At 40.5% G+C, this 26,364-nt stretch overlaps 2 protein-coding genes across 3 annotated transcripts in view; both read left to right on the top strand.

Moving 5' to 3' along the window:
* The window catches only part of LOC126492637 (tripartite motif-containing protein 30A-like), a 399,822-nt gene that overhangs the window by 269,760 nt on the left and 103,698 nt on the right, over positions 1-26,364 (top strand). The gene's annotated exons all lie outside the window — the stretch shown is intronic.
* LOC126492642 (tripartite motif-containing protein 30A-like) overlaps positions 1-26,364 on the top strand; it is a 361,486-nt gene that overhangs the window by 269,697 nt on the left and 65,425 nt on the right. The window contains exons 2-5 of the mRNA XM_050129185.1: positions 12,418-12,901; positions 15,204-15,299; positions 15,906-16,136; positions 21,939-21,961. Coding sequence (XP_049985142.1) covers positions 12,482-12,901; positions 15,204-15,299; positions 15,906-16,136; positions 21,939-21,961 — 770 coding nt within the window. The 5' untranslated portion in view covers positions 12,418-12,481. The remainder of the gene's footprint in view (positions 1-12,417; positions 12,902-15,203; positions 15,300-15,905; positions 16,137-21,938; positions 21,962-26,364) is intronic.

The raw sequence follows: 26,364 nt of genomic DNA, 5'->3' as shown, positions 1-26,364 counted from the left end.
AAAGAAGCAGATTCAAGCAGATGTCATAGCTCTCCTCGCCGAGATGGACACAGGTTAAGATCCTTATTGGTATGTCACCACCTCGTGGTGCTACACACATTAATAGAAATGGGTTAATCAAGATGTAAGAATTAGTCCATAAGAGGCTAGAGATAATGGGCCAAGCACTGTTTAAATGAATACAGTTTCCTGTTGAAATAAGGAGCGGCAGGGCTGCGTCCCCAGCACCCCGGCCGCCTGCTAGCTCATGCCTGAAATAACAACACACAAACTGTATTCATTTAAAGATTGCTTGGCCCATTTCTATCTAGCCTCTTCTAGGCTAATTCTCGCACCTGGACTAGCCCATTTCTAATAATGTGTGTAAGCACCCCAAGGTGCGCTTACTGGGGAGATTCTAGCCTACGTCCATCCTGGGTCTGAGCTGCATGGGAGAGTAAAGCCTGGTGTCTCTGCTCCAGAGAGCAGAGCTGTCGAGTCTCTCCAGGAGCAGAGCAGAGTCTGAGCTCACTTCCTCTTCCTCCCAGCATCCTATTCTGTTTACTCCTCCCACCTATGTTTTAACCTATCAGGGTCAGCCAAGCAGTTTCTTTATTGCTTAACCAATGAAATCAACAGATTTGATATATGACACTCCCACATCAGTTTCCATGTAATTATTTTGGGTAAAGTTAGCCGGGTGGTGGGAAGCGGCCCGCAGCTCCTTCTACATCTGTAATCCATTTTTTAGTTATTTTATTGATGTCCAGTTTTTTTAGTTCTTTTTTTGTATTTTTTTAAAGATTTATTTATTTATTATGTATACAACATCCTTCCATGTATGCTTGCATGCCAGAAGAGGGCACCAGATCTCATTATAGATGGCTGTGAGCCACCATGTGGTTACTGAGAATTGAACTTAGACCATCTGGAAGAATAGTCAATGCTCTTAACCTCTGAGCCAACTCTCCAGCCCCTTTTTAGTTCTTTATATATTTTGTATGGTAGCCCTCTATCCTATATATATAGTTGATAAACACTCCCATTCTGTATGCTGTCACTCTGTCCAGAGAACAGTGCTATAGGACTCTTTCCATTATAAGATCTAAATGTTAAACTGTTCCTGCATTTCTGACACCACTCTTCCTTGAAATGATCAAAACAGTGTAGCAAAGTGGTGTGGACATGAGTTGGATCAAATGTCTAAAGACACTAGCGAATAACCAAGAAGTTAGATTAGAAAACAAATTAAGACTGAACCAGTTACCTAGGCCAGAATGGGTCTGAGAAAGCAAGCTCCATGAGAGCGGGAGCAGATCCAGTCCAGGGACATTGGTGGACCAGGACTAAGCCAGCCACCCGGGCCAGAGCAGACCTGAGACTGGAACAGGTACAGCGGAGCAACTGCTGAGTGAGTGAGCCAGAGCCAGAGACTGCTGAGGGTCCAGATGTGGATCTGGGACCTTCAAGGGAGTATACATAAGCCAGGACCCCTGTGGGTCTGGGAATGAGTCTAGGACCTCTGAGGAGCTAGGCCTGGGCCAGGACCTCTGCCAGTCTGGGTGTGAATCTGGGACCTCCAAAGGAGTAGGCAGGAACCAGAGATCTTTGTGGGGCCAGACATGAGTCCAGGGCCTCAGAGGGAATAGGCCTAAGCCAGGACCTCTGTGAATCTGAAAATTGGTCTGGGACATCAAAGAGAATAGGCAGGAACTAGAAACCTCTCTGAGTCTGAATTTGTGTCTGGGACCGCTGAGGGAGTAAGCCTGAGCCAGGTTTTCTGCGGGTCTGGGTGTATCCGAGCCTGGGAACTCTGAGGGGGTAGACCAGAACCAGAGTCCTTTACAGGACCAACTCCAAGCCAGGGACTTCTGAAGGAGGGGATGTAGACCAGGATTTACAGAAACAGGGCAAAGCCGGCAACCTAGGCCAAAGTATTCCTAAGACAGCTACCTTTAAGGGAGCAGAGCAAAGTACAGGAGTGCTGAGCTATCTTTAGGAAAACGGAGTAACTAATGGAGTAACTAGAACTATGGCATTGACTATTCCATAATGAACAACCATCTGAGCTTTGGATTCATTGGCACCTAAAAGATTAATCACCAGAATTACAGACAGCCCCAACCACACCAATTACAGAAAAAGATGAATAGAAAAGGTAAGAACACACCCTACACCACAAAGAGCAACACAACACCAGTAAAAGCTACAACAGCAAGACTTGAACAACCAAATATAGATGAAGCAGAAGAAAATGACCTAAAAAATAACTTCAGGAGAATGTCTGAAACTCTTAAAGAGGAAATGAAAAATTTCCCCAAAGAAATGGAGGAAAAAAACAAACAAAAAATTGGACGTCATCAGCAAATTCCTCAAAGAAAACCAAGAAAGAGCAATCAAACATATAAAAGAAATTATTCAAGGCTTGAAAACTGAAATAGAGACAATAAAGAAAACATAAGCCAAAGGAATTATAGAAACAGAAATTATGAGACAATGATCAGGAACCACAAACACAAACATAAACAGCAGAATACAAGAGATAAAAGAGAGAATCTCAAGCGCTGAAGATACAATAGAGGAAATAGACTCATCAGTTAAAGAAAACATCAAATCTAACAAACGCTTAACCCAAAATATCCAGGAAATATGAGACCCCATGAAAAGGCCAAACCTAAGAATAATAGGTATAGAAGAAGGAGAAGTTCTACTCAAAAGCACAGAAAATATATTTAACAAAATCATAGAAGAAAACTTTCCCAACCTAAAGAAAGATATGGCTGTGAAGATACAAGAAGCTTACAGAACAGAACACCAAATAGACTGGGCCCCCCAAAAAAGTTCCCTCACTACATAATAATCAAAACACTAAACAAACACAGTAAAAGAAAGAATATTTAGAGCTGAAAAGGGAAAAGGCCAAGTAACATATAAAGGCATACCTATCAGAATTAGACCTGACATTTCATTGGAGACAATGAAAGCCAGAAGATCATGGTTAAACATTATGTAGACATTAAGAGACCACAGATGCAAGCCCAGACCACTATACCCAGCAAAGCTTTCAATCACCAAAGAAGGACAAAAAGATATTCCATGACAAAACCAGATTTAACCAATACTTAGCCACAAACCCAGCCCCATACAAAATACTAGAAAGAAAACTGTAACCCAAGGAAGTTGGCTACATCAAAAAAAAGCAAAACAAAACAAACAAACAAACAACAACAACAAAAAAAAAAACCACAGACAACTGATGGACTTATAGCAGCAAATCCCAAAGAAGGGAAAAACGCACAAATTAACATCACTGACAATGACAACTAAATTAACAGGAGATAGCAATCACTGGTCATTAATATCCCTTAATATAAATGAACTCAACTCACCTATAAAAAGGCACAGGCTAACAGATTGTATACAATACAAAGAATCAATGAGACAAAGAGTTGGTTCTTTGAGAAAATCAACAAAATAGACAAAATTTATTCAAACTAACCAAAAGGCAGAGAGGGAATATCCAAATTTACAAAATCAGAACATAACAACAGACACAGAGGAAATACAGAAAATCACAGGTCATATTTTGAAAAACTGTACTCCACAAAATTGGAAAACTTAAAGGAAATGGACAACTTTCTGGATGAATATCACTTACCAAAATTAAATCAAGACCAGATAAGCAAATTAAACAGACCTATAACTTCTGAAGAAATAGGAACAGTCATCAAAAGTCTCCTAACCAAAAAATCCAGGACCAGATGGTTTCAACTTAGAATTCTACAAGATTTTCAAACAAGAACTAATACCAATACACCTCAAATTATTCCACACAATAGAAACAGAAGGAACATTGCCAAACTCTGTTTATGAGTCTACAATTACCCTGAAACACATTACCAAGAAAGAGAATTACAGACCAATCTCACTCATGAACATTGATGCAAAAATACTAAATAAAATATTGGCAAATAGAATCCAAGAACACATCAGAACCATAATCCACCATAATCAAGTTGGCTTCATCCCAGAGATGCAAGGATGGTTCAACATACAAAAATCGGTCAACATAACCCACCATATAAAAAAACTGAAAAATAAAAACCATATGATCATCTCATTAGATGCTGAAAAAGCTTTTGACAAAATACAATGTCCCTTCATGATAAAGGTCTTAGAGAGAGCAAGGATATAAGGAACATATCAGAACTTAATAAAGGCAATATACAGCAAGCCAACAGCCAACATCAAACTAAATGGAGAGAAACTCCCAGTGATCCCACTGAAATCAGGAACAAGAAAAGGCTGTCCACTCTCTCCATATGTATTCAATGAAGTTCTTGAGGTCCTAGCCAGAGCAATAAGACAACAAAAGGAGATCAAGGTGATACAAATTGGAAAAGAAGTCAAACTCTCACTATTTGCTGTGGATATGATAGTTTACATAAGTGACCCCAAAAATTCTACCAAGGAGCTTCTACAACTCATAGACACTTTCAGTAATATAGCAGGATACAAGATTACCTCAAAAAAAATCAGTAGCCCTCTTATACACAGATGATAAAAGAGCTGAGAAAGAAATCAGAGAAAAATTACCCTTCAAAATAGCCACAAATACCATAAAATATCTCGGAGTAACTCTAACCAAACAAGTGGAAGACTTGTATGACAAGATCTTTAAATCTTTGAAGAAAGAAATTGAAGAAGACCCCAGAAAGTGGAAAGATCTCCCATGCTCTTGGGTAGGTAGAATTAACATAGTAAAAATAGCAATCTTATCAAAAACAATCTCCATATTCAATGCAATGTCCATCAAAATCTTCACAGACCTCAAAAGAATGGTACTCAATTTCATATGGAAAAGCAAAAAACCCAGGATAACCTAAACATTCCCGTACAATAAAAGAACTCCTAGAGGCATCAAATCTCTGACTTCAAACTCTACTACAGAGCTACAGTACTGAAAACAAACTGATGTTGGCATAAGAATACAGAGGAAGACCTGAATATTAATCCATACACCTTTGAACACCTGATTTTTGACAAGGAAGCAAAAAATAACAAATGGGAAAAAGAAAGCATATTTAACAAGTGGTGCTGGCATACCAGGATATCAACATGTAGAAAAATGAAAATAGTCCCATATCTATCACCATGCACAAAACTCAAGTCCAAATGGATCAAAGACCTCAACATAAAGCCAGCCACACTGAACCTTATAGAAGAGAAAGTGGGAAGTACACTTGAACGCACTGGCACAGGAGACCACTTCCTAAATAAAACCCAGCAGCACAGACACTGAGAGAAACAATTAATAAATGGGACCTCCTGAAACTGAAAAGCTTCTGTAAAGCAAAGGACATAGTCAACAAGATAAAATGACTGCCTACAGAATGGGAAAAGATCTTCAGTAACTCCACATCAGACAGAGGGCTTATCTCCAAAATATATAAAGAACTCAAGTAATTGGTCATAAAAAGAACCAATAAAATAATCCAATAAAAAAATGGAGTACAGACCTAAACAGAGAATTCTCAACATAGGAATCTAAAATACCTGGAAGACACTTAAGTAAATGTTTAACATCCTTTGTCATCAGAGAAATGCAAATCAAAACAACTCTGAGATTCTATCTTACACCTGTAAGAATGGCCAAGATCAAAAACACTGATGACAGCTTATGCTGGAGAGGATGTGGGAAAAGGAAACACTTTTGCATTGCCAGTGGGAGTGCAAGCTGGTATAGCCCGTTTGAATGTCAGTGTGGCGATTTCTCAGTAAATTAGGAAACAACTTTCCTCAAGACCCAATAATACCACTTTTGGGTATATATAAAAAATGCTCAATCGTATCACATGGACACATGCTCAACTATGTTCATAGCAGCATTGTTTGTCATAGCGAGAACCTGGAAACATCCTATATGCCCCTTGACCAAAGAATGGATAAGGAAAACATGGTACCTTTACACAATGGAGTATTACACAGTAGAAAAAAAATAACGACATCTTGAATTTTGTAGGAAAATGAATGGAGCTAGAAAACATTATTTTGAGTGAGGTAATCCAGACACGGAAAGCTAATTATCACATGTACTCACTCATAAGTGGTTTTTATTTATTTTTATTTTTTCAAAGCCATGATTTTAGATTTTATTCTCAAATATACTTTCAAATTTACTCTTTGTGGCAACCAGTGAACAACTTTCCTGCTGTTCTTACATTTTTTGAATATCACATTAGAACCTCAAAAATCTAGATTATTCTGTACTCACAAAGCTAAGTAATTTCAGAAACATAAAGCAAAGAAAACCAGCCTACAAATCACAATCCCAGAGAACTTAGAGAACAATGAGAACCCTAAGAGAGACATACATAGATATAATCTACATGAAAAGTAGAAAAAGACAAGATCTCCTGAGTAAATTGGGAGCATGGGGACCTTGGGGGAGGGCTGAAAAGAAGGGGAGAGATAGGAAAGGGAGCAGAGAAAAATGTAGAGGTCAATAAAAATTAATTAAAAAAGAAATCAAATTAAGAGTATTGTACAATGTGATCCTGTTGGTTTCATTTCAGAGATACCAGGTTGACTCAACATACACAAATCAATAAATGTAATGTAGTACATAAATAAACAGAAAACGGAAATAATGTGAGCCTCCACTGATATAGAAAAGGCTTTTCAAAAATTGTTAGCTCCTTTTTTGGGGGAGGGGAGGCTTGAAGAAACTAGAAACAGAAGGATTCTGCCTCAATGTATTAAAAGCTGTATGATGGCTAACGCTGTTTGCAATAGCCTACCATTGAAAGCACTTCCTCTACAACTAGGAAGTAGCTTCCCAGCTATTGGCCAGCCTACCCAGGCATCAATGTTATGGAGTTCCTGAGCCATCCCTGCAGAGTCTCCAGGTATCCCCGTGCGCATCAGTCTGTGTTACAACTTATGTGCTAGGAAAGAGTAGAGATACCACAAATACTCTAAATAATTATACCCGGAAATGTGACCCTCAGGTAAGTTTTGTTGCATTATTTAGCTTACTAAAAAGAAATCAAGGAGCTAGAGAAATGGTTCACTAGTTAAGAGCACTGGCTGCTTTTTGAGAGAACAAGGGCTCAATTCCCAGCACACACATGGCAGCTCACAACTGCCTGTAACTCCAGTTCCAGTGGCTGCCACCCCAAGACATACACACAGTCTAAAATAAAAATAAATTGCAAAAAGCCATTAAAACCCTACAGAAATTGTTAGTTTGGTAAGTGGTGGTTTTTGTATTTTACAAAATTCTGTCTCTTTATTTCATTTTCTATTTTTATGTACACAGATGCTTTAGTGTACATGTGCAAGTAAGGTTCTTGATCATATTCATAACAGCAATGTGAAGCCTTTGTGCTTCAGCTATATTGTGTTTCTAAGGGCCTACTGCAATAAGGTTGCTGGGGGCTAGTGGAGATAGAGTGTGTTCCTATGCTGGTGTCCAGGTATCTGGGTCTGGGTTGATTGCAATTCTAGGTGCTGATATATCGTCTTGTTTTTGCTGAGTGGTTTGTTCCTTGGTCTCTGTTGTCCTCATTTGATCTTAGGAGAGACCACGCCCCAGTGGGCTGGTATCTCAGCAGCTATTGGCTGAAGGATCAGAAGGAGCTCCCACAGTATCTGTGTGCTGCCAGGCCTCTTGCCAGGAACATAATGAACTAAGGCTCTGGACTGGAACTCTGCCCTAATTAAATGTTTTCATTTATAAGGGTTCATGTGGTCATGGCATATCTTCCTAGCAGTAGAAATTGATACTAAGATGCACAGCAGTAAAAAAATAATGGAGCAGACTTTTTGTGTATTCCACCACAACTACTTTTATACAGTAGTGAGGATCAGCCACAGAGCTCGACCCATGCTAGGCACACACAGTGCCAACTCAACTACATTTCCAGCTCTACACATTTTCAGCTTCTAAATCAGGGGACACTGAGGCAACATTAGAGGTCTGTAATCAAAATCCTAACTCAAATAGAGACCTCCTGAGATACACTCTTGAGAGATTCCTGGAAGGGAGGCAACGAGTCGATCAGATCAGCACTGTGAAGAGAACTTCATCTGGTCAGCAACAGAATACATAATCTGTGGGACACCCCTGGGCAGCTGGAGAGCCCCCAGCAGCTTGCTAGTTTGACTGCTGCGAGTATTTTGAAGTGTTTCTGCTGGGCTCTGCATGTGAAAACTCCTGGTCCTGTCCCTGCTGGGTGAGATATCTTTTTTGACTGTGTGGCAGTTTCCCTGAATGGCATGTTCCTTCCTGTTCTCATCCTGTAAGTGCCTAAGTCCAACCCCAGAGGAACACTGCAATTCTCTGTTCCTCACCTAGTATTTCCTTCTATTTGGGACACACCTGTCCCCACAAAGTAAAACGCAATCAGGAGCATGCCAGGGGAATTCTTTCTTTCCCATTAGAAGAAGATGTTTGAGGGTCAGGATTTTTTAGGGTGATTGTGATACAAGTTTGAAACGGTGACTTAACAAGTCCCTGGAGCAATGGAAAATGTCCCAAGTTCCTGGTGGGCAGGGCTGACCTGTACTGATTCACTCTAGTTGTATAGAGTGAGCTGCACAGTCACAGTACCAGTAATGTGTGATGGCACCCCATTGGTTGATAGTTCCATAGTTTCTCTTTCTCAGTTCCAGCCCTCAAAGTCTTAACTTTCATTTATTCTACTGGCTAACCAGAGATCAGACTTAGTGACTGAATCCTCAAGACATTTACTCTGACCTCCATCTGCTCCTCTCTACAGATTCAGAATCCCTTGGCTGGTGTCTAAAGGTGTGAGAGCAATTTAGAGAACAGAGTTTGGAAGAATTGAGAAGAAAACACAGTCTTTGCTCTGGTGAGTTTAATTTGAAACTGAGAAGGGGTAGGGAAAGAGTGACTGCTGGCTTCCTGCTGAGTGTTCTAGGGATGAGGAGCCAGAAGGAAGCCTGGCCTTGAGGAGGACCAGTTTCAAGGTCCAGAGACATCCAGGTATTACTCTAGATGGAGTTTACTCTCATCTTTTTTAATGGTTAATTTTGGGCTGCACCGAGAATTTCCTGTTGCAAGACAGACACTGCTGTCCCCCACTGAAAAAGTAAAATCAGAATGGTGTTTTAAAACAGAATTTAAGGCCTTCTGTGTAATAGTGTATTTACACATGATTCTATGACTTTGTTTCCTTGGCTTCTGTCTCTGTCATTAGAAGTCCCAATCTTTCTTTAGCCTCTTATACATTTACTTGTACTGTGAAACAGCCTCAAGTCTGTAGAGAACTGTTAATGTTACTTAAAAGTGAATATATTTGTCTGCCTTTTCCTTGGTTCATGTCTAAATAAAATTCAGCCTGTACTAGTAATTCCAGCTACAAAGATTGCTGATGTAGGAAGATCCAAAGTCCGAGACCTGTTGGGGGACTTAATATAATTGGATCTTAAGGAAAGAAAACTTATGATATCTTATTTTCAAATAAAGCATGCCTGAAGATCCGAGGGCAAACCTAGCCATTAGCTAACCATAGAGGTTTGGAGATCTGTACAGACAGATAGGAAGTGATATGGCTGGGTTGAGAGAAGAAGAGATAAAGCAGGAGAAGACAGGGGCTCAGTTACTTTTCAGCTGGGAAGTTGAGTAGGTAAGGTACATTTGCGACTAAAAAGAAATCTGGAAAATGGGGAATGGTAACAGATCTCAGGGTTGTTAATAAGGTGATTCAGCCAATGGACTCCCTACAGTCTGGCATTCATTTGCTTTCTCTATTACCTAAAAATGGTATCTTATTGATTTAAAAGATTTTTTTCTTCATTATATTTTTACAAGAAAAAGACAGAGAAAAATTTTCCTTCATGATTCTACTTATAATAATTCTCAGTCTGGTAAAAAATATCAATGGAAAATTCTACCACAGGTTATATAAATAGCCTTACTTTGTGCTAGTATTTTGCATGTCAGTCATTCGAAATTATAGGTAAGCAATTTTCTCAATCTATAGTTTACCATTATATGGATGATATTTTACTAGTTAACTGGCCTGTAGATATTTTAGAAGATTATTTGAATAGGTAAAAAAAATTTGCATGGTTGGGGGTTACAAATTGTTCCTGAAAAAAATACAAAGAGGAATCTATTAACTACTTAAGGTATAAAATAGTTCTATAGAAAATTAGACCCCAAAAGGTGCAAATTTAGAGACATGGATTGCTGACTCTTAATGACTTACAAAGATTTGTAGGAGATATTTCCCATCTAAGGCCCACTATTGGAACAAAAAAATTATCTGAGAAATTTCTTCAAAACCTTAGACAGTGAAAAGGATTTAAAGAGACCAAGAGAATTATTAGTTGAAACAGAGAGAATTGACTTTTGTGAAAGAGAAATTATAGGATGCACATATGGATTATTTGGATCCAAAACTTGATTGCATTTTGGATATATTACCTTTAAGCATTCTCCTAATCATCAGGAATATTGATGCAGAGGGAAGATATTATCAATCGGGTGTAGAGATTAAGGGATATAGGGAGAATTATTGAATCTATTCTGAAAAGAATAAGGAGGGGATATAGAAATAGGATTAAAAGGTAAAATTAGTTTACTTTGAAGTATAATTTTTCATGTGATTTTGAACTCAGCATCCAGCTGGCCTTCATATATGGAGTCTTCCATGAATGTCTTTATTAAATTTCTAGACCACGAATGTTGGGAAATACTACTTTAAAGTATTTCTTTTTCCTAAAGGATTTCTTTTTCCTATTGATTTTTTTAACAGTGGAAAAACATGTTATATTTGTTTTTTTTACATTGATAATGTAATCTTTATTTGATAATTGTATACAATATTATTATGATAAAGCCAAAACCTTTTTTTGTTTATACAAAAAGGGTAGAAATATGATAGAATATTATTTTAAGGTGTGTTAAGGTCTAGCAACAGGCACAGTCAGTAGTCCTGAACGTGCCTAGCCAATTAGGGGCGGTCATGTTATATCAACCAAATGGAATGCCTGGGTGCTGGGAGAGTATATAAGTTTTTAAGTTTTTCCCCATTGTGAAATAAAGGAGTCTTCCCTATCCCTTTCACTGGACTAATGACATCTGCGTTCACTGACTTTGAGCCTTCTCATTCACTTCTCTGAGGGAGACATTAGGGTCCAACTATAAAGTACTACGCATATAAACAATCAAATGAATTCATAAGAGTAGAACGAAATTTTGAATTTTTATATATTTGTTTTATTAAGTAAAATTAGCCTGACTTCAAGCGGTTGAGTTAGCAACTAGCTGACAGGAAGTGATAGGGAGGGACCTCATGAAGAAAGGATTCTTCAGTGTGGGTGGAGCAGAAGGACACACTGCTTTTGTGAGCAAGCAAGGAGAAAGCACTAGCTATTGATTATTCAAGCTCTCTGAATGAACAGAATTTCACCTCAACCTTTGAATCCTGAGGTGATAGAGGGTAGAGATATAGTTGAAGTTTACCTTAGTGGCCTTGAGAGAGCCTGTGAGAAAACAGAATTTTTACAGCCTGTGCCCTTGTGCCCTTTGAACTGTTGGTAGCTGCTGAGTTACAGTTGCTGATTAGGACAATAGTTGCTTAAGGGGAAGCCACTGTATTTGAGGAAAAAAAAACACAGGATAAATTCTCAACGTTTAAAGACACAGCATTCCTCAGAATCTGCAATGCTTGGAGAAATAATTCCCCACATCCAATGTCCTGGCTATCAATTATGTCTTGGATGTGACCTTTTTCCTTTACTGAACTCTATGGGGTAGGGCAAAGACCTCTGAAAGAAGACACTAAAGTAATGCTATTCATCCCCTTTCAATGTATTACAGACAAATGAGCCTTGTAAGTGGCCATCACTATACATGAAGTACAGGGCTTGCCTTAACCATGTGTACAAACATAAATGTTGTCATTTATTAAATGGCAATAAGAGAAATCATTGCCTATGTGTTATCAGGAGATGGGACTGTGTACACTCCAGGTCAGCACCAGGCTTCTAGTAAAAGACTGGTTAGCAGAGGATCAGAGGGTCACACTGACTGGTGCTGTTGAAGGAGGAAGTACAGTGGGGGAGATGTGAGTAGTTTGATGCTTGTAGCACTGAATATGTGATTTCATCCTGGAAAAGAAAAGGAAGAACAGAAGGTTGGTTATACGAGGCTGATGGAAGGAACCACATTCTTCCTGGTCTTCAGCAAAAGGAAATAAAAATCCTGCATCTGAAATTTGTCATTTGGGATGAAATATAGCAGAGAACTTGAAAGGATGACATGTTCCTTTGCCATGTCACTGAACTTTTCTCCATATTTCTCTCCTTTGTTCTTTTCCCATATGATCGAGGGCATTCATTGATCTCTTCATGGTTCAGTGCTGATTTTCCCTTTCTCACTTGTGCCCCTTCTCATCATCCCAGTCACTCAGATACCTGAGCAGAAGTGTCAGGAGTACGGAGAGACAGACTCAGCATCACAGCAACAATGGCCTCATCAGTCCTGGGGATGGTAAAGGAGGAGGTGACCTGTCCTATCTGTCTGGACTTCATGGTGGAGCCTGTGAGTGCAGATTGTGGTCACAGCTTCTGCAGAGCCTGCATCACACTGAACTACAAGTCCAACAAAGGCGAAGAAGGAGAAAGCATCTGCCCTGTGTGCAGAGATAGTTACCTGTTTGGGAATCTGAGGCCTAATTGGCATGTGGCCAACATAGTGGAGAGGCTAACAGGGCTCAAGACAAGCTCAGGGGAGGAGCAGAAGGTGAATGTCTGTGCAAAGCATGGAGAGAAACTCCAGCTCTTCTGTGAGAAGGACATGGTGGCCATCTGCTGGCTTTGTGAGAGATCTCAGGAATACTGTGGTCACCAAACAGTTCTCATTGAAGAGGTGGCCACTAAATACAAGGTAGGAAGTGGGAGGGTGTGGGACACAGAGCAGGAGACAGTAACAAATAAATGGGAAATCTCCACTTGGTGTGTCAGGTCAATTACCTGGACATCATAGACTCTGGGGTTGTTACATCATTCCATCCTTTCCTACCTTTAGAGTCCTAAAAGGACATGATGATTTATTCCACTTATTTGCATGAGAATCCTCCTGGACTACAAATACTAGAATAGAAAAATAAATTTGAAACTGTCCCTGTAAAGTTGAGTTGATGACCAAGAAACACTAAGAGCAGAACTACTAATTCATTTCATATTTATCTTCTTACATTGTTTATGCCAGATTCATTCATACTACCTAAAATCCAGTCCAGTGACTTCCAACCACAGGGCTAGTTAGTGGATGACGTGCAGCAGTGAAGAGAATGTGAGCGCGGCAGTTGAAACATCTGGGAGGAGGGGAAAGAATTCCATAGTGAGATGCACAGAGGCAAGTTCCATGTTGGGACTTTGTTTTCTGTTGGTTGTTTCTGAGCGCACATGTAAACTCATGGAGACTGTTGCAGCATGCACAGAGCCTGCAAGGGTCTGCACCATATGGGATTCTAGAGCTGGAGTAAGTGGACACATGACCCATCCCTAGCCCAGAAGCAATCTCCAGTTGATAACTACTTGTAAACTTACTTTTCTCCAAGGGAGTCTCACTGGGGAAATAAACCATTCTTAAGGAAATGTCCCATGCCAGTAGGAGATGGATGACCACACAAAATGAACTATGCCCACATTTGAGGGTTCTTTCTCTCATAACGATAAGTCTGGGCTGTACTTATATGTAAAGTAAAGCCTTGTGTCTGGCTTTGAAATGTTTCAGCAAAGCTTTTGCTATATTTGAATTAATCTCTAGAGGCTGAGAAACAGATGCCTCTTTGTTTTGTAACAGGAGACATAAAGGTTGTGGATCTGAATGGGAGGGGAAGTGGAGAGGAAGTGGGAGGAGTAGGTGCCGGAGAATCTATAATCACAATGTATTGCATAAAAAAAATCTATTTTTTTTGAAGAAAATGAAGAAATGAAGAAAAACGTGGAGGCCCAAAAATGTGAGCCTATTTCACCTCATCTGAAGGTCAGAGAGTTTGAGCTTATTCCAAGTTGCTGACAACTGTGGCTGCACACCCTGACCTAGGGTGTTGTTACTTGGTGTTTTGGACATTAAGATGGCCCATATAGGGAGATGCACTCCACCCTGACCATAAGTCAGAGAATTCAAGCATACTTTTGCCACCCTTTGAATTAGGAGGTTTGACCTAGGGAGAGGCTGCCTTCATTTTACATGGATAGGGTAGGTTCACTACCTAAACAACAGAATGCTTTCCTCGTAATTAATGACTTGATGTCTCAAAGTATTGATGCAAACAACTGTTCTAGTTGTCATTTTTATCATGTTAAAGCAGTCTTTTGCCTTCTCCCCCCTGTTGTAATGGGGCACAAATATGCATGGAAAGTTAAACAGGAGCAAACTCAGAGAACTCAGAACTCTCAATTTAGTATGCAGGAGGCTGAGTTGCCCTCCCATTATTTTCCTGTGTCTCTGTGGTTCTTTCTTATCTCTGTTCCTCCTATCTAACATTTCTAATCCTCATGCTCAAACCCAGGAACGTAGGAACTGGTTATGGCTAGGAACCCGGCAAAAGTCTCCTAAAAAATGTGGCTCCCAACATATGGCAGCCCAACATAGGGCAGCCTGTGACAACATAAGAAAAAATACAATAAAAAAAGGAAAAAATATGACAAAAGAAAATACACGTGGACAGTGTGGTGGGGCATGGTTAAATGTCAGGACTCTGGCAACGGATGAGTTTGACGTTATACTGGTGTAGACAGCATTTCCAAGCCAACCTGGGCTACATAGTAAGATGTGGGTTTAAAAAAAAAAAAAAAAAAAGAAAAAAGAAAATGAATATATAGGTGTCAATTGCAGGGAATATGTGTATGTGTATATTTATATGAAAGACCAAGAGAGCTAACACAATTACCCTAGTTTTCTGATGCCAGAATCAAAGTGAGAGCTGTGTACTTGGTGGGATGATTGACTAAGAGAGATTTCTGTCTGTCTGTATGGGACTGTGTGCGCATAAATGCAAGAATGGATTGAGCTGAAGATGAAGATTACATACTTTATATGCATAAATCAAGGCACAAGATATTAAAAAGAGAACAGTCTTAGACCTCCTGTCTTTCCAGAAGGGTTTCTTGGCCTTTGACTAGGAGCAGCTGTCCTACTAAGCACACAGCTTGACTCTGCTACAATTCTTCCCCCACAGGTGATGCTCCAGTCTGCCCTGGAGATGCAGATGGCTAATGAGGAAAGATGTGACCAGTGGGAAGATGACCTTCAAAAGGAGAGAACTTTCTGGGAGGCAAGTGGATACCCTACCTCCTAAGGGAATTTGCCTGATGCCTGGGAGGGACCCGAGCAAGAAGCATTCCTGGCTCATCATTCCCTGGAGGCTGATGGGGACAAGAGGCCTTGATTAGTCCTCTCTACCTGTTCCCTTGGAGCTGGGGCTGCACAGAGAGTGCATCAGAGCTGAGCCTGGCTGTGTGAGGAGCTGACACCATGGTGGGGGTCTGGTGAGAATGGCACTGTGTACTAAAACTCTCTTCTGTGGTGCTTTATAGAACTGTGACTTTTGGGAAGATGCTTGGGAGCAGTCACAGGACCATTCTTGGGTTTTGCTTCTCTCGGGGATTCAGAGCTAGAATGAGGAGTATTGCGAGTAGCTGTGAAAACTGAGCCATACCAAGGCATCCCAGTTTGGCTCACGTGCCCTTGTTAAAGGTGACCTAAGATCTTTGGTTTGGTATGTCATGAACAGACACAGAAAGGAGACAGATGCTTCCAAGACTGCCTTCCCTTCCCAAGTTCTCAGTTCCTGTGAGAACTCCCCAAAAGAACAGTGGATTTATGTCTCTCAGTCCCATTAGGACAGTCTGAATAACTCTCCTTTTTCTACTCCCTGAAGAAAAAAATACAGAGCAATGTAGAAAAGGTCCAGAAGAATTTTAAAGAAATGCACGAATTCCTGTATTTGGAGGAGAAGAATAAGCTGCAGAAGCTGAGGCAAAAGGAGGAAGACATTGTCAAAATACTGGAAGAGTCTGAAAATGAGCTGGTGAAGCAGAGGGAGACAGTGAGTGACCTCATCTCAGATCTGGAGCATGGGCTGCAGTGCTCAACCATAGAGATGTTGCAGGTAAGACTGCAGGAGGTCCAGCATCTGAGAGTCAGGACACCTGGAAGCCATTTCTCTCCCTCTGTGCTGCTGCGAACTCCCTGCTGAGTACAGTAGGGCTCTCTGAGCTCTCCCTGAACTCTTTCCTAAACCAGTTTCAGAAGATGGAGAAATCATTGCAAGCCTTGATGGCAAGGTAAAATTGCATGTTTTAGTTTATCAAAGAAATTATAGTAGCAGAACCATGTAGAGAAGATCTGTTGCATCATGGGTAGTTACTACCCTACTGCAATGTGAGCATGTGTGAAGCATATTCAACAATCATTGGTCATTTCACATAAATTTGATATTAGTTTGGAGAGTTTCACTCCCACTGTCTCTGATTCAGTGGTGTGGCCAGTGGGAGGGGAGTTGCCACCCAAGATTTCAGAGAGTTTCCCTCCTCTGTCTTCTATTTGCTGAGATGAAAGGTGTCTTCTCTATCTCTGCACATGCAAAATTTGTATTGCATTTTACCTCTATCATATTTTTAAATACTTTAAACCAACATCATATTCTGGTGATGCGTATCTCTGTAGGAATTTGGTTCTTTCATCGCAATTGCCAATCTTATAGACCTTGGTAGTTCTAGGAAGTTATCATACTCCTTTAGTTTATTGGTTTCCATTGCATTGATTTAATTATTATTGAGAATACTCATTTATCACCTATATTAGATGGAATTATGTATATGTGTCTAAACTAAGTTAGTTCACATAGATTCCAACTACAGACACCATATTCTACAAGCCTAAAATTGTATAACTTGACCAAAGAATCTGCTCACTTTTCCCTGCCTCCAGCCTATCATAACCCAAATTCTAAACTTTACTTTTGTGAGGTTAATTTTTTGCTACAAACCACAACATTATATGGTAATTACTCAGCCATGTTTTCACAGCGATTTATCAGAACCAAGGGCTTTGATAAAGGTTAAACTAAGATTCAGGGAAATTTTGCCATTATTGCTCTGTGAATAAAGTAGCTTTCCTTTGCTATAGATTTTACTGTAGGTAACTTTCTTTCTGTTGCATATTTGGGAATTAATTTTCAGTTGAGAACTGTTTTCTATGCCTTTGGGATACGTGTGAAAACAGTTTCCTACTACCAGGCCTTGTTCCTCTCCCCTAGGTAATGCAAAGATCTGCTTTTCTGCAATTATCTTTATCAGAAGGATGTTGGTCAGTGCTTAGCGTCAAGGAAAGAACATTCTGTTTAAGGTGTTCACAGATATCCAAGGACCTAGAGTTACTACTTACCCAAGCTTCTGGTCTGGTTTTACCTCATGACTAGAACAGCTGATAATAGTATACTCCGGAACTGATGATTTGGAGGCCTGGGTCCCTTCTTTGTTTTTACTGGTTAGAGCAGAATTCAAGACATAGAAACCATAGAAACATAGAAACCATAGAAACCACAGCTTCTGGTGTATGTGCTATCTGATCGAGAGCCATGATTTCTCTCTTACTGTTTACATCATTGCTTGGTTACCTGATTCTATACCTGATGAGGAGGAAAAAAGCAGGGTACTTAAAATAAACATTTTAGCTTTTTACTGACCACCTAACAATGTAGTTTAGCACACTGACCTTCCCCTCTAGAGTTCCCTGATTATTTAATTCCTTTCTTAACTAACTTTCTCCATTAAGGAGTTCACCAGTGTGCACTAGCCACCTTTGAACTGACAGGTTCGTGTTTGTGTGTGTGTGTGTGTGTAAAAACCCTGATTTGATTTTTTGTAAGGCTAAAGCATTCTAGCCCTGGAACCTGCTAGGGCTGGGAATTGCTGGTTTAAAGATAAATATATGACTGAGAATATTTGCAATGGGGAGAACAAGAAAGAACATGGAAGAACAAGGTAGAGCAAGACAGAACAAGGAAGAATAAGGATTGAGAGAAGAATAAAGAAACATGGATACTTGTTGTGAGTAGATTTTTTTAACCCTCAGATTTTTAGCCCCCCCCCCGCCCCATTAGCTTATCATGGCATCTTTAATTGAACCCTGAAAGGAAGTCTTAATGTCCAGAACTTTAAAGCTCCTGTTAATTCTTGTACATGACACATATATAATGATACCACTTAGTGTTGTTTTATCCTGTGCCCAGATGATTTAGTGTAAGTTTTCTGAGTTCATACAAGTTACAACAACTGACAATACTTCTTGCTTTGAATACCTAATATTTTGACATTATACACTTATCATATCATTTTATCCATTTTTATCTGTTGATCAGTTCTCCAGTTGACTGAATTTTATCTACTATGAGAATGACTCAGTGGACATGAGCATACAGATGTCTTTAGGAGGACAAGTTTTTTTTTTTATTGAAAAAAAAAATTTCCGCCTCCTCCCCGCCTCCCCTTTCCCTCCCCGTCTCCCTTTTCCCTCCCCCTCCTCCCTCTCCTCTCCCCTTCCCCCACTCTTCTCCCCCTCCCTCTCCAGTCTGAAGAGCAGTCAGGGTTCCCTGCCCTGTAGAAAGTCCAAAGTCCTCCCCCCTCCATCCTGGTCTAGGAAGGTGAACATCCAAACTGGCTAGGCCCCCACAAAGCCAGAACATGAAGTAGGATCAAAACCCAGTGCCATTGTCCTTGGCTTCTCGGCAGCCCTCATTGTCCGGCATATTCAGAGAGTCTGGTTTTATCCCATGCTTTTCCAGTCACAGTCCAACTGGCCTTGGTGAGCTCCCAATAGATCAGCCCCACTGTCTCCGTGGGTGGGTGCACCCCTTGTGGTCCTGACTTCTTTGCTCATGTTCTCCCTCCTTCTGCTCCTCATTGGGACATTGGGAGCTCAGTCTGATGCTCCAGTGTGGGTCTCTGTCTCTATCTCCATCCATCGCCAGATGAAGGTTCTTTATTTATCTCTAGAAACCAATTATGAGTGAGTACATCCCATGTTCATCTTTTTGGGTCTGGGTTACCTCACTCAGGATAGTGTTTTCTATTTCCATCCATCTGCATGCAAAATTTGAGAAGTCATTGTTCTTTACCGCTGAGTAGTATTCTAATGTGTATATATTCCACACTTTCTTCATCCATTCTTCCATTGAAGGACATCTAGGTTGTTTCCAGGTTCTGGCTATTACAAATAATGCTGCTATGAACATAGCTGAACAAATGCCCTTGTCATATGATCGGGCATCTCTGGGGTATATTCCCAAGAGTGGCATTGTTGGGTCCAGGGGTAGGTTGATCCCAAATTTCCTGAGAAACTGCCACCTGACTTCAAACTCTATTACAGAGCTACAGTAATGAAAACAGTGTGGTATTGGCATAAAAACAGAGTTGAACAATGGAATCTTATAGAAGAACCGGATTTTAACCCACAAACCTATGAACACCTGATTTTCGATAAAGGAGCTAAAAGTATTCAATGGAAGAAAGAAAGCATCTTCAACAAATGGTTCTGGCACAACTGGATGTCAACCTGTAGAAGAATGAAAATAGACCCATATCTATCACCATGCACAAAACTCAAGTCCAAATGGATCAAAGACCTCAATCAATCTGAGCACACTGAACTTGATAGAAGAGAAAGTAGGAAGTACCCTACAACAGATGGGCACAGGCGATCGCTTCCTATGTATAACCCCAGCAGCACAGACATTAAGGGCAACATTGAATAAATGGGACCTACTGAAACTGAGAAGCTTCTGTAAAGCAAAGGACACTGTCACTAAGACAAAAAGGCAACCCACTGACTGGGAGAAGATCTTCACCAACCCCGCAACAGACAAAGGTCTGATCTCCAAAATATATAAAGAACTCAAGAAACTAGACTTTAAAATGCTACTTAACCCAATTAAAAAATGGGGCACTGATCTGAACAGAGAATTCTCAACAGAAGAAGTTCAAATGGCCAAAAGACACATAAGGTTATGCCCAACCTCCTTAGTGATCAGGAAAATGCAAATCAAGGCAACTTTAAGATATCATCTTACACCTTGTCAGAATGGCTAAAATCAAAAACACCAATGATAGCCTTTGCTGGAGAGGTTGTGGAGGAAGGGGTACCCTCATCCATTGCTGGTGGAAATGCAAACTTATGAGGATAAGTTTAAACACCAGAATTAATCTATAACTAGAATAATCAGTTCTCCCCAGAATTCTTTTTTTCTATGAAATCTGCTTTTTTGGTTTATGTTATATAAAATAAATCCATGTGTAGCCAAGAACCTACTGCCTGGGATCCCAAGACTTGAGGGCTTCTCACACACAGAAAAAAAAAAAAAACTTGAGGAGCACACAACAATGAAAATGAAATAAAAACTTCCCAACTTACATCCAAGTGTTCTGGCTCACACCTTTAATCTCAGCAGGTAGAATGCAGAAACAAATGAAGCTTCATGGGTTCAAGGCCAGCCAGACCAATATATAGACCAATATAGTGACTTTCAGGCATCAGGGTTACATAGTGAAACTTACAACTGGCCAAGGTGGAGAGAAGAAGAGACTATAGACTGTCCAGCTTTAAGTGGAATATATATGTATATACACATATATCCCACCTCTAATTCAAAGGTTCAGGAATCACTGCTGAAGAAGGGGCAGAAGGAATGTAGGAGCCAGAGGTGATGAAGGTCTATCAGTAAAACAGTGTCTTCTGGACAGAGCTTAGCAGCAACACATATGAACTGGGATTGGCTATGACACCAAACCCAAGACCTGTGCAAGCCTAAACCACACTAAGTTCGACTATGGAAAGTGGACTTCCATAGGAAGTTTAACTACAGGCAAGGAGTTCCTGGTAATTGCTAATTGCTAGAAGAACGGTCACATTTCTCAAAGATTATAACTTTACTTAAATCTACTAAAGTTATTTAAAATCCAAACAAGAGAGACTATTTGCACAATATTAGGTCTCAAACCCAGGATATATGGCTAACTGAGGTGCCCACTTAACATATTAAAGTGGCCCTGGTGGGTCAGGTCTTGATATCTGTTCATGTAAAAGAGCAAATATTGTATTGGAACCATGAAAAGGATATTTATTAATGTGGCTGCATTTGAAATAAAAATTGTCCATTTTTAGTTTCTCAAAGTGATATCAAAATTTAAATAGAGAGCCAAGGATATACAAAAATGAATATTCCTTGTCAAAGTGTGATCTTTCTCCCATCACTATCTGGATTATAGACTCATACTTTAATTTGGTCTGGTAAGTAATTAAAAGTGCTTGAAATCTTTTTTGGTGACCAGTGAAATCTTTTTCACTCTGAGCTGCTTTTCTTCTCTCAAAAATCCTCATTTTGGGGGATGATCTTGTTTTAGTAGTTTTTCAACTTGACACATATGTTCTTTTCCTGCCAGAAAAATTATAGAGAAAAGAAAAAGAGAAGAGAGCTGTGGTTAGTTGGTTTTAAGTATCTGACCATCTAAGGTTCTAGTCCTTGTGGCTTCTTCATTACTGACATATTGAACTGTGTCTAAATGACTCAAATTCTCATATTGTCAGTTGTAAGGTGATGGAGAACTGACAAGAAGCATGGACAAATCATGTGTTTACATGTTTAGATGTACATACTGAAAAACCTATGTAAGCTTTCAAACTACTATTTATTCATCTTAGCTTTCCAAAGCCTTGTAGAATGGGACAGAAAATTGTCTCAGTTTACATGTAAGTCAAGTAAAGAGTCATGTTTCATATTTATGTCATGTCTTAGAGAACTGTGGGTGACAGATTTGATTCTATGGATTGGTCTCTGCACCCAGTGAGAGTGTGACTAAGAGTTGCAAGAACATGCAGAACATGTTATTGACTGTGTTTTCTCCCTTCTCTCTAGGGTGTGAATCATGTCCTATCAAGGTATGTGTGGGCTGACACGGAAGAATAGCCCTGTTGTGTGATGAGAATGATTTACTATCTGACTAGAATAAATCTCTCATGGATTTGGGGGAATTTAGACAAAGTGTTATTCTGAAGTTCCAGTAAGAAGGAGGAGGAGGATCCAGGGAAAGACAGGCTCTGACTGTTTTGTAACTGCTGGGGACAGATTTGATTCTCTTTAAGGGGTCTGGGTAATGGGGAGTCAGAAAGTTAGGCTCAGCAGTGGGAAGAGGCAAATGGAGCCACAGGAGGTTTCAGACTCCTTGTGGTTCCATCATTCTGTCCGTGCTCTGTGCTTGGCTCTGTGTCTGGCTCTGTCTGCCGCTCATAGGTACTTGATTCACATATCCATCCTAGATAGGGTATGTCGTCCTTGTCTGCAGTGCTCACAGAACTGTATACTGGGAAAAATTCCTGTGGATCTGTGTATTTCTCCTGGGGCTAGAAGAGATCCAGTGTTCCTCTGTGGTTGTATGTAAATTTTTCTTTAATTCTTATTGTTTTTATTTACTTATTTTTAAAAACAATCTTTTCTCTTACATATCAATCCCAGTTCCTACTCCCTCCCCTTCTCCCTTCTCCTGTTCTGCCCACCTTCTCCCACCATAACCCCCATTCACTCCTCAGAGGGTAAGGCTTCCACTGGGAAGTCAACAATGTTTGGCATATAACTTTGAGGCAGGACCGAGGCCCTTTTCCCTATACCTAGGCTAAGCAAGGTATCCCTCCAAAGAGAATGGGCTTCAGAAATCCAGTTCATGCAGTAGGGATGCATCCTGGTCTCACTGCTAGTGACCTTATAGACTGAATAAGTCACAGAACTGTCACCCACATTCAGAAGTCCTAGTTTGGTCCTATGCAGGTTACCCCACTGTCAGTCCAGAGTCAGTGAGCTCCCATTAGCTCAGATCAGCTATTTCATATTATCACTCCTCCTTCTCTTTGACTGGACACTGGAGCTTGGCCCTGTTCTTAACTGTGGATCTCCACATCTACTTCCATCAGTTGCTGGATGAAGGTATTATGATGACAATTAAGGTAGTCATCACTCTGATCACAGGGGAAGGCCGGGTTAGGCACCCTCTCCACTCCACTATTGCTTAGGGTCTTAGCTGGGGTCATCCTGTGGATTCCTGGGAATTTCCTTAGTGCTAGGTTTCTTGCCAGCACCATAATGGCTTGCTTAAAGAAGATATCTGTTTCCTTGCTCTCCTTCTCTGTCTTTCCTCCATCTTGACCATCCCATTCTCTCATGTTCTCTTCCCCCCTCTACCTTCTGTCTCCCTTTTCTTCCCCTCCAATCCTAACTCTCTCAGGAGATCTCATCTCTTTTCCCTTCCAAAGGAGATCTTTGTTTGTCTCTCTAAGGTGTTCTCCCTGTTATCTAGCTTCTCTGGGGTTCTGGACTATAGGCTTGTTATCCTTTTCTTTTTATCTAGTATCCACATATAAGTGAGTACATATTCTGTTTGTCTTTCTGGGTTTGGGTTACTTCGGTCAGGTTGGTTTTTCTCTAGTTCCATTTATTTGCCTGAGAATTTCAAGATGTCATTGTTTTCTATCTCTGTCTGGTACTCCATTGTGTAAATGAACCACATTTTAAAAAAATCCATTCTTCAGATGAGGCATCTAGGGTGTTTTCGGGGTCTAGCTATTACGAATAGTGTTATGAACACAGTTTAGCAAATGTCCTTGTGGTATGAATGTGCATCCATTGGGTATATGCCCAAAAGTGCCATTTCCATGGTTTTTTTTTGTTATAAACTGATTGGTTCATCAGCTCAGGCTTTTTATTAACTCTTACAACTTATATTAGCCCATTATTCTTGTCCATGTTAGTCACGTGGCTCGGTACCTTATTTAGCAAGGCAGTCACATCTTGCTTCTTCTGTGGCTGGGTCATGACTGCAGACTAGTACTTCCTTCTTCCCAGAATTCTCCTGTTGTCATTGACCGACCTCTATTTCCTTTCTGGTTATCTCACCTATACTTCCTGCCTGGCTACTGGCCAATCAGTGTTTATATAAAATATAATTGACAGAATACAGACCATTGTCCCATACCACTACCCTCCCAAAGCTTAGGCGTCATTGTGAAAGAGGGGCGGGCAGTGGAAGAGACAGGCAGGGGATGAATAGAAGGCAACAGCGTCCTCCAGCCTAGGTAACAACAGGGCCAGTGTACCTCCGTACTCAGAGACTGTGACAGCACACACAAGCCCAGTGCAAACTGAAGCCAGTCCAGACCTCAGCATGGGAAGGGCAGGCAGACATGGAGTCCTACCCAGATGTGAGGGGCTGAGCTACTAGGAGAGGAAGAGTCAGTTACCTTTAAGAATGTAGCCTCTGGTAAGTCAACCGCACTCCAGTGGAAGGCCACACCTCTAAGAAAATACAGGCAGCACAAATTGGACTTGATAGGTGGAGAACAAAGGGGGGGGGGCAAAGTTGGGAAGGTAGAAAAGGGGAGGAGGCTGAATGTGATCAAAATACATTATAGGAAATTCTAACTTTCTTGAAAGAAAACCGGGAAAAACAATAACAGTTTTATGTTCCTAAATTTCTCAGTGTTAAGGTAAATTGATTCCCAGTTTCTTGAGAAATCACCATACTGATTTCCACAGCAGCTGATCAAGGTTTTACTCCCACCAGCATAAGCATCCTCTCCAGCATAAGCTATTATGGGTGTTTTTGATCTTAGCCATTCTGACTGGTGTAAGATGGTACTCAGAGTTGTTTTGATTTGCAGTTACTTAATGACTAAGGATGTTGAGCAATTCCTTAACTGTCCTTTGGCCATTTGTGATTCTTCTGTTGAGAATTATTTGTTTAGATATGTACCATATTTTTAATTAGATTATTTGGTATTTTGATGTCCAGTTCTTTGAGTTCTTTATATATTTCAGAGATCAGTCCTCTCTCTGATATGGGGTTGGTGAATATCTATTCCTATTCTGCAGGCTGCCATTTTGTCTTACAGAAGCTTTTCAGGTTCAGGAGGTCCAATCTATTGATTGTTGATATCAGTTTCTGTGCTGCTGGTATTTTATTTAGGAACTGGCCTCCTGTGCCCACGTGTTCAAGGCTACTTCCCATTTTCTTTTCTATGAGGTTGGTTGAGTGTGACTGGCTATGTGTTGATCCATTTGGATTTGAGTTTTGTGCATGATGGTAGTCATGGATCTATTTGAATTCTTCTACATGTCAACATCCAGTTATGGCATCACCATTTGTTGAAGATTTTTTTCTATTGTATAATTTTAGCTCCTTTGTCAAAAATTAAGTGTTCATAGGTGTGTGGATTAATTTTTTAAGGTTATTTATTTACTAAAGATTTCTTCTTCCTCCCCGCCACCTACTCCAATTACCCTCCCCCTCCCCTAAATAACTTCCCCTCCCTTGTCAGCCCAAAGATCAATCAGGGTTCCCTGCCCTGTGGGAAGTCCAAGGATCACCCACCTCCATCTAGGTCTAGTAAGGTGAGCATCCAAACTGCCTAGGCTCCCACAAAGCCAATACGTACAGTAGGATCAAAAACCCATTGCCATTGTTCTTGAGTTCTCAGTAGTCCTCATTGTCTGCTATGTTCAGTGAGTCCAGTTTATTCCCATGCTTTTTCAGATCCAGGCCAGCTGGTCTTGGTGAGTTCCCGATAGAACATCCACATTGTCTCAGTGTGTGGGTGCACCCCTTGCGGTCCTGAGTTCCTTGCTCGTGCTCTTTCTCCTTCTGCTCATGATTTGGACCTTGAGATTTCAGTCTGGTGCTCCAATGTGGGTCTCTGTCTCTGTCTCCTTTCATCACATGATGAAGGTTAATATTCAGGAGGATGCCTATATGTTTTTCTTTGGGTTCACCTTTTTATTCAGCTTCTCTAGAATCACGAATTATAGGCTCAATGTCCTTTATTTATGGCTAGAAACCAATTATGAGTGAGTACATCCCATGTTCCTCTTTTTGTGTCTGGCTTACCTCACTCAGCATAGTGTTTTCTATTTCTGAACATTTGCATGCAAAATTCAAGAAGTCATTGTTTTTTACTGCTGAGTAGTACTCTAATATGTATATATTCCATACTTTCTTCATCCATTCTTCCATTGAAGGACATCTACGTTCTTTCCAGGTTCTGGCTATTACAAACAATGCTGCTATGAACATAGCTGAGCATACACTTTTGTTGTATGATAGGGCATCTTTTGGGTATATTCCCAAGAGTGGTATTGCTGGGTCCAGGGGTAGGTTGATCCCGAATTTCCTGAGAAACTGCCACACTGCTTTCCAAAGTGGTTGCACAAGTTTGCATTCCCACCAGCAATGGATGAATGTACCCCTTACTCCACAACCTCTCCAGCAATGGCTATTATTGGTGTTTTTGATTTTAGC

This window comes from Alexandromys fortis, unplaced genomic scaffold (genome assembly GCF_014885135.2).
Source record: "Alexandromys fortis isolate MF-2015 unplaced genomic scaffold, M_Fortis_MF-2015_v1.1 scaffold_303, whole genome shotgun sequence".
NCBI lineage: Eukaryota > Metazoa > Chordata > Mammalia > Rodentia > Cricetidae > Alexandromys > Alexandromys fortis.
The sequence above is the reverse complement of the archived record's forward strand: the minus strand, read 5'-3'. Positions and strand labels throughout refer to the sequence as shown.